The 12,124-nt window shown below is 39.5% G+C and overlaps 1 protein-coding gene across 2 annotated transcripts in view; it reads right to left on the bottom strand.

Moving 5' to 3' along the window:
• Positions 1-4,856: 4,856 nt before the first annotated feature.
• Positions 4,857-12,124, bottom strand: part of Zc3h6 (zinc finger CCCH-type containing 6) — a 50,859-nt gene continuing 43,591 nt past the window's right edge. The window contains exons 10-12 of one of the 2 annotated variants that reach the window (XM_027421838.2): positions 10,083-10,585; positions 9,518-9,751; positions 4,857-7,306 (exon numbers count right to left, since the gene is read on the bottom strand). In XM_027421838.2, coding sequence (XP_027277639.1) covers positions 5,841-7,306; positions 9,518-9,751; positions 10,083-10,585 — 2,203 coding nt within the window. In that variant the 3' untranslated portion in view covers positions 4,857-5,840. The remainder of the gene's footprint in view (positions 7,307-9,517; positions 9,752-10,082; positions 10,586-12,124) is intronic. The other variant, XM_035446257.1, reaches the window with a different exon arrangement.

A 12,124-nucleotide genomic window follows, 5' to 3' on the forward strand; every position in this document is an offset into this window, starting at 1 on the left:
CTCGGGAGGCAGAGGCAGGAGGATCTCTGTGAGTTCAAGACCAGCCTGGTCTACAAGAGCTAGTTCCAGGACAGCCTCCAAAGCCACAAAAAAAGGGGCGGGGGAGGAAGAGTCCATTTGGATTGGTACTTCATTTCTTTCTACCAAGTATTTCCATTGTATGAACATACCACACTTACCTATTCACCAATGGCTGGACATTTGAGTTATTTCCAATTTCAACTATTCTGAGTAAAACTGTTATTGAGCTTATTGGAATGGTGTTGTGGATAATATTTCTGCATTCTCTTAGTCTGTCAAATGTATAATTACGTCACATCTTCCAGTTCCCATATTGTTAATTTGTGCACTGATCCCCTCACCCATTATTATGGCTAGTGGTTCGTTAATTTTATTAAACTTCTCAAACAAACACGTTTTGGTTTTGTAGATTTTCTTATATTGTTTTATTTTCTACCTCAGTCATAGCTGTTTAAGGCAGAAGGATAAGCCTTGTTATTTCCTGACAACCTGGGCAGAGGTGTGGCTTGATGTGTAGGCCAAGTGAGAGTAGAACTGAGGCTAAACAAAACAGGAGGAAAGTCACCAACCGCCACACCCTCTGTAGATCCTACGAGCTCTGATACTGATCACCCAACAAGATTTGCCCACTGCTGTAATAGTGGCATGTGTGTTCTCCAAGTGACCAATTATATCCTGAATGGATTTGAGGACTCTTCTACAGGATGGAATATGTGTCTGGTATTGCAGGCCTGTTATGTCTGTGGGTCACAGGCCCTTTAAGTCATATACTACTGATGTTTTGCCAACTTGTAGCTAAACTGCCTTGTAAATATTTGTGTTTACATCCATAGACTAGTGCCTTAGCCTTGATCAGAAAAATCTATTTTGGCAGTGGACAATGTTTAAAGCAGGGATTCATAATAGCTAAAGTGTTGGAACTAAGTGACTGCTGAGTGCTGGCCCTAAGGGGTACGTACATCCATGTCACCTTCTCTGAGGCCCAAGGAACATCAAGCAAATGGGGTAGAAGGACTAAGGAAACCAAGCATGGGGAAAGTGTGGTGGGGTACTAAATATGTGTTCTGAATATGACACAGCCATTACACCAACTCGGCAAGATCAGCTGACCAGTGAGCTCCAGGGATCCTCCTGCCTCTTCCTCCTTGGCGTTAGGATTATAGGTGTGCCTTCATGCCTCCTTTTTCACATGGGTGCTGTGGATCTGAATTCAGGTTCCCATGCCTGTACAGTGTTGAGCCAACTTCCCAGACCTTCAGTTGTTTCTAAGCAAATGATTTTTCATCTTGAAGATGTGTCATGTGATACTCAGTTAAAGCCTGAGTGGCATTGCTCATGCACAAGAGAGGAACCAGGAGAAGACTATGCTGACTCTCAACGAAGCAGTTTCTCATGATGAGATTAATTGTAGGCTCTCATACGGCAATGAGCACTTGGCCACTGAACAGACTAGGACAGAAACCAGAAACCATCTTATGATGTTCCCTGACCTTGAAGGGTTGCTGAGCATCTCCTGCTGCAGTGAGATCCCGTTTTGACCCTAATGAGCTCCTGCAGTTCATTTTCTAGCAACCTGTCAGATTCACATATTCTAGGCATAGTCAACCTATAGACTATGCGCTGTGAACATCCCAGGGTAGATAGGAATGCAGCCCCAAAAGATCACCAAGTCTGGATATCTTGCCTCCTGCAGGAGCCACTAGATGACCTGGCTTATGAAGCCCTATGGAAACTTGAATAATGGATCATGCTGAGCCCCTTTCCTAATGAGGTTGCTGGGGCATCGTATGCAGTGTAAGCAATGTAAAAATGTTTTAAATTTTGGCAAATCGATATACAAATGACTACTTGTTGACTGTCATTATATATACATGGAAGTATACTGCTTCTTATAAAACTGGTCTCCTATTTTAACTTCCCTCTTAAGCGCCTGGAAGAAAAACTGTAAAATGGAGGTAGGTGACAGCTTCTTACCTGAAATAAATGAGTGACCACATTCTCTTTTTTGTTGACTTAAAAAGCATGTAAGATGTCAAAGTGCATCACTGACAACTCCAAGACATGGTGATGACAAGGGAGGTCCAGGGAAAATTTGCTCTTGTTTAAAAATTCAGCCTCTATATGTTTATTTCTTTATAATAAATTATTATGGATAAAATCTCTTTGACAAGATATTGTCTGTTTCTATTGCTGTGAAGACACCATGACCATGGTAGCTCTTAGAAAGGAAACATTTAATTGAGGGAGATTGCTTACAGCTTCAGAGGTTCAGTCCTTTATCTTCATGATGGGGAGCATGGCAGTGCGCAGGCAGACGTGGTGCTGGAGATAGCTGAGAATCCTACATCTTGCAGGCAACAGGAAATTGACTGACACACTGGGCAGTATCCTTTGAGGAAACCTGAAAGCCCACCCCCAAAGTGATATACTTCCTCCAACAAGGCCACACCCACTCCAACAAAGCCACACCTCCTAATAGTGCCACTCCCTATGAGATTATGCGGGCCAATTACATTCAAACTACCACACTAACAAAATGCAAATTTTACTATTCCTTCCAACCTTAATTTTCTTATGAAGATACTCAAATCTACAGTGAACGGCCAGTGACAGTTCTTGCCTGGTGTGCTGAGGTTCTAGGTTCCATCTCTAACACTGAAAGAAAACTAAAGTTGTTTGTATAAAATCAATAGAGAGAAATATGGGGGACTGACCACTTGAAGAACTAATACTTTTAATGCATTAGTACTATATTTTCATCCTTTCTTACACATTTTACACTTAAAACACAAACAACTCGTGACTTAATCGGGTGGTCTCATGCCCACCTGAGCCAGGATCTCTGTTGTTTCAGAACCGATGACTTTTATACTAAATTGATGCCCACTTCATCCTCACATGCTATTTCAGCAGACATACAGCATGGCCCCAGGAGCAAAGTAATTGTTGGCTTCCATCAGCATCCATCCTGCATACTTTGGGCAAGTCAGATCCTTACGACAATCTACAAATCAGTACACCTCTATGGCAGAGAAGTTCTCTATTTCTTACATGCTAATATTTAAAGACTGGCTAACCTGGTGCGTTAATATTCTTTGAAACAACTTCTCAGCTAATTCTCTTACAATTTCAGTGCACATCTAAAGTATCATAAAATTGGTAAAGCACACAGGTCACCCATGGTTGTTCTGGAACAATCCTGAATAACTTAATAACCCCGATAGGAATGCAGGGATTATATCTGTGATGTACAGAAAGCAATTTTGTATTCACAAAGATGAAACAAAAGCAGATAAGAAACTAGATGTTGCTCAGAAATCAATTCAGAACAAGAATGTACATTCCTTTGACCTTAAACTTTGAGACCTTCAACAGTTCTGTCCTTCCAGCCCCATAACTATTATTCAGTTTAAATAAGACTTAACTACTCAACTGTTCTCCCACTCTTAAACAGGGCTAGCAGGAGCACTAAGGTCTAGAATACAAAATCAAGCTAAAAGACAAAAAAACTGAAGCTACATCATCCAATAATGTGGCTCTTTTCACTACAGCCCAGTTTTGGGGTTTCAAGTACATGTATTGTCAAACTTGAAACTAAGATCAAATATAAAATAGCCTTTAGGGCACTAGCTAATAGACTTCTAAGAATGAGTGTGATGGTTTGAATAATAATGGCCCCTGTAGGCTCATATATTTAATTCTTCCTCATCAGGGAGTGGCACTACTTGAGAAGGATTAGGAGGTGTGGCCTTGTTGAAGGAAGTGTGTCACTGGGAGTGGGCTTTGAGGTTTCAAAAGCCTGTGCTGAGCCCACTTTCTCTCTCTCGGCCTACAGATCAGGATGTCTCTCTCAGCTTTTGTTCTGTCCCCTTGAGCACTGCCATGCTCCCAGCATACTTCCCACCATGCTGATAATGGACTAAATCTCTGAAACTAGAAGCAAGCCCCCAGTTAAATGCTGTATATTGTAAGAGTGGTCTTGGTCATGGTGTTTCTTCACAACAATGGAACAGAAGTGACTAAGAAAATGAAATGAGTAAACAAATATTTCATCATTGGACTTAATAACTTTTAAATCCTACTTTTAAATTACTCATCTAACTTCCCTTTCAGTAATTTAAAAAACTGAGCTTTCATTAAGAATTCCATGTTTAACAAGTCAAATTATCTTTCTTGTAAATTTAGAATTACTACTAATTCAACAATAAGGATAAATGCATGAGTGTAACTAAAGAGTTGTTGCAATTTTTGATTAACTAAAATTTAGATATTTTATTGGCTTTTTAAAAAATCCAATAAAAGAGGAAATTGTACTATTTTGGGATACATTTTTTGTCAGTTTTGTCTGTTTTACTCACTTTTCAATTAACAGTAAAGTTCATTTGAATAGTAAATCAAAAAATAGTTTCTATGGTGGCTTAAACAGTATCTTTAATGCTATCCTGTTATCCAGAGCCATTTCATGCAACAAACAGAAACAAAAACATTTGTTGTGAACTGGGAAAATTGCTTCTGTGGGGGCTCTCTTTAACTAAGTTTAGAGTTATTACTTCCTTTGTCTCACAAAAGCTTTTCCTTTTCAAGCAATTTATTGGCATCATCCCAACAAAATATTGCCATAAACCAGAAGTTCCAGAGATCATGCCAGTGTAACACTGTGAGTTATGAGTTGTATCATAAAACACAGGTGCCATTGCTATACATGTCAGTGAATATACAAGAATGAATACAAGTTACTTTTCATAAAATACAATTTCTAATTAATTTAGAGTTCTAAGCTATGAAGACATGAAATAATTAAAACACAGGTGGTCTCTGTTATAAAACCAGTCATGTGAGATCTAAAAGACTGTTTATTGGTACCATATACAGTGGAATATACCTATCATCTCAGTGGGTGTTTTTGCTATGCAAGAAAAAATATAGAATCTAGACATTTGAAACATTATCAGCTTAATAATTACTACAGTCTCACTTTGAAAATTCTGTTAAAAATTGCCACAGTCATGATGAGCACAATTATTGCAGTTACATCATTTGAAAGAGATAAAAATTATGCTGCTAAAGACAAAACACTGAAATACATAAATATCACAATGTGATAGAGCAATAAAATCATAACTATTTAATATGAAAAATTAAATTTTAAAAGTTCTGTTAGAGAACCTGGAAATTTTTTTTACTATAGCAAAACACTGTATTTATATTCCTTCAGCTTCTATGATACAGTGTTCAATAAAATACTTTTAAAAGATACAACATTCAAGTGCTTCATGTACACAAACAGTGTTGCCAATGCTAATAAAGTGATGCCCTTAAACATGAGCTGAGCTAATTATGGTTTTAAATGTTTTCACCTTGCATTTTACTTAGCAGTTGGTGTTACAAACTAATCGGTTTTGTGCTGGCAAGAGGATCCTAGTTAAAATACTGATTCTCAAAATTAATGCTTATCATATTGCTTGAAACTAAACAACCATACAAAAGTGGTAACTGTTAACCTAAACATTGATTACGAAAGACAACTGGCATATATACATATATACACTCAAGCTGACTGTTGAGTTCATGATGGTTCACTTACAATAAAAGTACTTTTACTAATGCTCACATGATATGTATTTCTATACTACAGTCTCTTGAAGTTATAAAAATATTATATAAAATACCACAGACTTTAGAGGATGTAAGTTCATGTGGTTCTGATACTAGCAGCTGAAAATGTTTATAATTTAAAAAATAAATAAACTATAGAGGTAAACCAGTTACAAAACAGCAGAGAACTGTGACAGCGTGAGAAGAGCTTAATTACACAACAGCTAACAAAATGGTGACGCGGTTGGATCAAATGTCTTAAAAACCTCTTTCAGAGATTTGTCATCTGTTTCTCTACTTGGATCATCACCTGGGGTGGGGCTTGCCTGTTCTGGCTCTCTTGCCTGCCTTGGATCACTGTATGGAGGTCTAATTAAGCCTGTTAAGGCCTGAATAGGAAGACTATGCACAGCGGGGACCTGAACCTTATCCGCACTCCTCAGAGTATCTGCCTGCGTGTCGACTGGCCCCTCACCTGGGACGTCCGAGTCTGCAGGAGTTTTCTGTAGGATCACTTCTCCAGGGGAAGGCTCATTTTTATCACTACTCTTTGAACCACTTTTTTCCTGGTTCTCTGCATTTTCTTCTGAAGAAATGGTAGTTAGCTCTGATGAAGGCAATGAACCCTTCTCCCTAGGATCGTACAAACTAATGCTAGTAAGAACTGAACTTGAAGTTCCCAGTGGGAGGCCAGCTGAAGAGAGTTTGGGGGCATATGGAGGAAGAGCCACAGGACCAGCATTGATAGGTGATGCTATTGATGACTGTGACAAACCAGGGTTTGATCTGGCTAGGTTTGGGCCACTCTTTGATACATGTGAGTCCTTTATAGCTGCTTGATGTGACTCTGTATTGGGCAGTCTGTGAAGCCTAGGATCAAAATTCTTTTGCAGCCTAGGGTCTCCTAATTTACCCCCTGAACTATGTAAGTCTCCACACTGTTCTAAGTAGCCCTCTCTCTGTGTTATATTCATTTTGGCTGCTGATTTTGGATCAAGGGACAGGGCACTTTGATGATCACTTTTTGTATTCCATAATCTACTGAGCCTCTGGTCAGCTATAAGTGGAGGCAGAGGTAAATTGATTGAAGATACTGGATCGGGTTTAGGTAAAGGAACCGGAAGTAAGTCCTCTGGAGCCCACACGATGTGTTTTGCAAAGTTGGGTTTGGTTAGGATAATGTCCATTTTAATGTGACTGAATTGTCTTAACTGTGACCGTGGATCCTGGAGTACTACTCCAGGTGAAGAATCCAAAGGTATTAAGAAGGCTTTCTCTCTCAGTTCTCTTTCTGTATCTTCATCATCGTCATCTCTGCTTTTGGGTTTACGATTCCCACCAGCATTTGCAGGATGTAAATCAAACTTTGCTCCACTAGCAGAAGCGCCTCCAGGAGCACTTCCATTCCCTCTGAATTTCCTGGGATCCCACGCAAGTCTAAGGTCCACTGGGACAGACTCATGAGGCTTCCTAATATCTTGCCTTGGGACAGTCCGTAGCCTTGGGTCAACCACCTGACTCCCTTTCCTCTTCTCTTTAGCAAGTCTTGGATCAGTAGGAATGCCGAGCTCTGTGGGAGTGTGCTGCTGACTTCGTAGAGACCCTGTTTGTTTCTGTAATGTTCTCAGTATTGACTTGACACCACTTCCTTCCTCCTCTTCACTACTGGAGTACCAGTTAACTGTATCATCTAAATAAAGACAGAAGCTTGTGGTTAAAAACAAACTGTTCATATGTGACCTTAATTAAGACTAAAAGCAATACTATTTCCGAACTTAGTATAGTCACTATAAGGGATCCCCACCTACTCGGCTACATGGACTCTTGCTCTGAACAGCAGTATCAATTTCTCTACTCCTAGTAACAAACATTTAGACAGTTTCAAGTGTGTTCTCAATGTTCAGTATGAAAATAGAAGAGCTGGTCCTGCACCAACTAGTTTTGAGTACATGTACAGTAAGGCAAATTGTGACTTAGGAAGACTACTTTATCTGCTGTTGTAGGGATTTGGCCGTTTGGCCTAATGACCAATTTCTAAAGAATAAAGAGGGATATGGTATAGAAATGATGGGGAGAGGGGTAGATTATTATGATAAAAAGAAGAAGAGTAGATTACTGAATCTATTTTTACCCCAAAAGACAACTGTCAATCTCAAAATATTTTACATTGGTATGGATTTTGGTTTATTAATACAAATTTAAGGTCAATTTTGTTATACTGTATGTATGCATATTTCTACTCTTGTTTAAGGTATTATGTGTCTATGCAGCTCATTTAAAAATGTAATGTATAGTTAAGAAATACAAATTAATAGTCATCTATAATAGTCAAACTTATAGTCATGTTAGGTTTTCTAAATATGCAGAGATATATTTCAGATGGAATCTTTAAACACTTCAAAGAACTACAAAATATGGCATTTATATGTTTTTAAGAACTTAAACTTTTCTAATGGGTGGTGATGGTGGTGGCACATGCCACCTTTAATCCCAGCACTTGGGAGGCAGAGGCAGGTGGATCTATGTGAGTTTGAGACCAGTCTGGTTTACAAGAGCTAGTTCCAGGACAGACTCCAAAGCCACAGAGAAACCCTGTCTCGAAAAACCAAAAAAAAAAAAAAAAACCAAAAAACTTAGATTTTTCTAAACAGTGAACATTGAAGAAGCTCCTTATGGAATTTGCTTTCAATGTGGCAAGGCTAGCTAGCAATTTGGGCATGAAGGTGCTCTCGCCTGGACGGTTCGAAGTATATTGTATAAACTGGACATGCAGGACCCACAGGAAATGACTGCTCAACTTTGTCAAAACAAGGCGGGTCCTTCAGGGTTCCTGCTTCACAGAAGAAACTGCCAGACAAACTGCAGTACATAGAGGAAACCGACAGACAAATCGCCAACATAGGCGGGACAGTCTTTCAAATTTCCTGTTTCAATAAAAAGTCTGCCAGATACTACAGGCCTGTAGGCTGAAGGTGGATGCCCCAATATTACAGAAGAAATTTGGTTGACTGTCCAGGCAGCCAGATGTCTCTGCCATTTCTAGAGTTTTGGAAGTTGCTTGCAATGCACTTCCTGTTTACTCAGGAAATACCATATCCTTTTGGGGTCTTTGATGGAGTTGAAGACTAGATAGTTATAATTATAGTTTTCCTTAGTTATGACAAAAGATAAATTAGATATGAAACTTTAGACTCACAAAGATAGGATAGTTGATACAGTAAGTATTTCCATTAATTTTGCCAAATACAAGTAGACTAAATACTGTACCTATAACTCCTGCTCGATAATGGTTTTGTTACATGTAATTTTACTATATTAAGTTAAAACCTTCCTTTTTGATCACATATAAAGGGGAAACGACATGGGATGTCTTTCTGTACACTGTCAATATGTGTTGCTCTCATTGGTTGATAAAGATGCTTTGGCCTATGACAAGACAGGATACAGTCAGGCAGGAAATCCAAACAGAGATACAGGAGAAGAAGGGCAAAGGTCTGAGAGGTGTCATCCAGTCACCCAAGGAGCAACATGCCAGAGCACTACCAGTAAGCCACAGGCCACAGGCAATACACAAGATTAATAGGAATGGATTAATTTAAATGTAAAAGTTGGATAGTAATAAGCCTGAGCCATCGGCCAAACATTTATAATTAATATTAAGTCTCTGAGTGATTATTTAGAAATGGCTGCAAGATGTGAGGGACAGAAAAGCCTCCAGTAACAATCGCCATCTTTTTTTATGCTTGTGTATAAATATAACCGATGCAACTGTTATTTAAAGCCTGTCATTGAAGCCAGAAACAGTTCTAAGATGAGGACTACAAGGTAAACTGGAAGGGGATGGTGCAGAGGAACTCATTTCACATCTTAACCTATTTCAAAAGTTAAGAAGCTATTAAACCTTCTTCCTTGCTTGATGCTCTATGAGACTGGGCACCAGCTGGTTCTTCATCTTCTTGGTATCTCTGAGTCAATCGGATGAAAAGAGCTCTCTGCACTGCAGGAGGGAGCCCTGAAGTAGGCAGAGGGCAGTGACCTGTCACATTGCTGCTGATGTCAGGCCCACTCCCAAGGTTAGGTGAGTCATGAGCAATGGGAGGCTGCTGCTGTGCAAATTCTTCATGCCACAGCTCATCTACAGATACAACAGAAGAGAGACACTGTGAGCTCACACCCCACTCAAGTGGAAGAGACTGAATCTTTCCTAATCATCACACTGGATTCCTAAGTTGTTGTATAATTAAATATTTAAAAAAATTTAAAATTCTGTTGTTTCAAATTTTGTGTTTTTAAATTGTCAAAAAGTTTATTGCATCAAAAGTTAAAAGTTTTGTTTCTATAATTTTGAGAAATTGAAAACATTTCAAGGTTTCAATTTTATCAATTTTACTTAACTTAAAAATGCATGTTTTTAATGGAAAGCAAGTCTAAATATTTTAAATTAGAAACTGTTGTTTACAACTTACCAGCACAGTTATCAGGTGGCTGAAAATTATGTGCAGCATTCTGTGAATAATAATCATCATAAAACTCAGCTGGGGCTTGCAAGGACTCAGAGTCGGTGGGAAGCTGCATATCTCCAGGCATTTGCTGGTACAATGAAGCTGGAGAGCGGTGATTCTCTCTAGGGACTTTCATCACGTGTCCTGGAAAGCTTGGGGAATGATAAGCTCCACCCAGAGTTGGTAGTGAGTCCAGCTGAACAAGCCCTCCAGCTTGACTATGAGGGCCTACAATTTCAGGTGCGCCAGGTGGCAAAGGTGGGCTCTCTTGCATTGGTGGACCAGGAGGTCCCACACATGGGTGATGTCCAGGGGAGCCTGGGTGCCTCAAAGGACTATCACATCCTTGAGGTACATTAGATCCTGGACCTGGACTTGACTCAGAATTGTACATATGCTGTGGACAGGGACTGCTTTCCTGAAACTGTGGTCCTGGTGGTGAGGCACTGCTGTAAAATGCTGGTGGTCTATAAGTAAAAACAAAACAAAATAAAAACAAAAAAGACCCCAATATTTCTCAGTTCAAAGCAAAGAGAGAAGCAAAAATGTTATACTCCTAAATAGATACCAGCTAAGAATCTTTTTTTTTTCTTTTTGGTTTTTCGAGACAGCGTTTCTCTGTGTAGCTTTGGAGCCTGTCCTGGAACTAGCTCTTGTAGACCAGGCTGGTCTTGAACTCAGAAAGATCCACTTGCCTCTGCCTCCCAAGTGCTGGGATTAAAGGCGTGCACCACCACTGCCCAGCAAGAATGATCTTTTATGTTGAAATAGAATCCTGTGTATTTAAGAGATTACTTATTCCATATCATTGACAGGTTAAAAGTGTGTCTCTTGCTTTCATTTCAGAATTGGTTTTCTTAATTACTACTCACTACCAGATGTTTGGAAAATACAGAAAACAGCAAAGATAAATAAAAGTCACCTTGGAACCCAACATTAGGAGACTCTTCTGTTTTCCTGGGTATACACAGACTTGTTTACAGCCAAATTAAAATCCTACTATCTAAACATATAGCTCTGATCATGATTTCCAATGGAAGCTTATTGTGTTGATGGCATACAAAAGATTTCATTTTTAATGCAGACCTTCTTTATCATTTCTAATAGATTTGTCAGTTTGTGTTTTTACGTTTTACTGAAACTGCCTAGTGAGAGTCTCCCACTACACTTCTAATCTTGATTATTTATATCTTTCCTTTACTTCATTGATTATGATATATAATATTAGCAAAATGGTGGGTATTCCTATCCTTTTTAAATTTGAGGCAAAGCCTCAGTATATGGCCCATAGCAACTCTTATCCTAGTTTTCTTTCTATTGCTGTGATAAACACTGCGACCAAAAGTAACCTGGGGAAGAAAGGGTTTACTTCATCTTACAGTTCAGTCCATCATGAAGGAAATCAAGGGCAGGAACTCAAGGCAGAAACTGAAACAGACCATAGAGGAACACTGCCTCCTACTGGTTTGCCCTGATAGCTTCCTCAGCCTGCTTTCTTTCTACAACCCAGATCCACCTGCCCAAAAGAGGCATCACCCTCAGTGGGCTGTATCCTCCCCCATAATCAAGAGAATGTCCCTCCAGTCTTGCCTACAGGCCCGTATGACAAAGACATCTTCTCTGAGGTTTCCTGTTCCAGATGACTCCAGCTGCGTCAAGGTGACCAAAAACAGCATACCTCGCAACTCCCAAATTCTGACTTTAAAAGCACATTTACCACTATTTCTTCAGAACTTTAACTGCAATACTCTTACTGGCTCACATCAGTTGTGATGTTTACTCTAGTTCCTTGTGCTTCATGTGCTGAGATATTGTTGCATCCCTGGGCACGCAGGATTGAAGAATAATGTATAGCAGGGCCTAGAGGATGGGAATCAGGGCTACAATGGCCTTGCTAGAAAATGAAAATCGGACACGGCCTATCCAGAGTCTTTCCTCTAATACCCCAAGGAAATGCTTTAAGAAAAAACCCAGTGTACAAGAGACACAGTATCAGCAATTTGAAA

The sequence above is a fragment of the Cricetulus griseus genome, chromosome 6 (assembly GCF_003668045.3).
Source record: "Cricetulus griseus strain 17A/GY chromosome 6, alternate assembly CriGri-PICRH-1.0, whole genome shotgun sequence".
In the NCBI taxonomy this organism is placed as follows: Eukaryota; Metazoa; Chordata; class Mammalia; order Rodentia; family Cricetidae; genus Cricetulus; species Cricetulus griseus.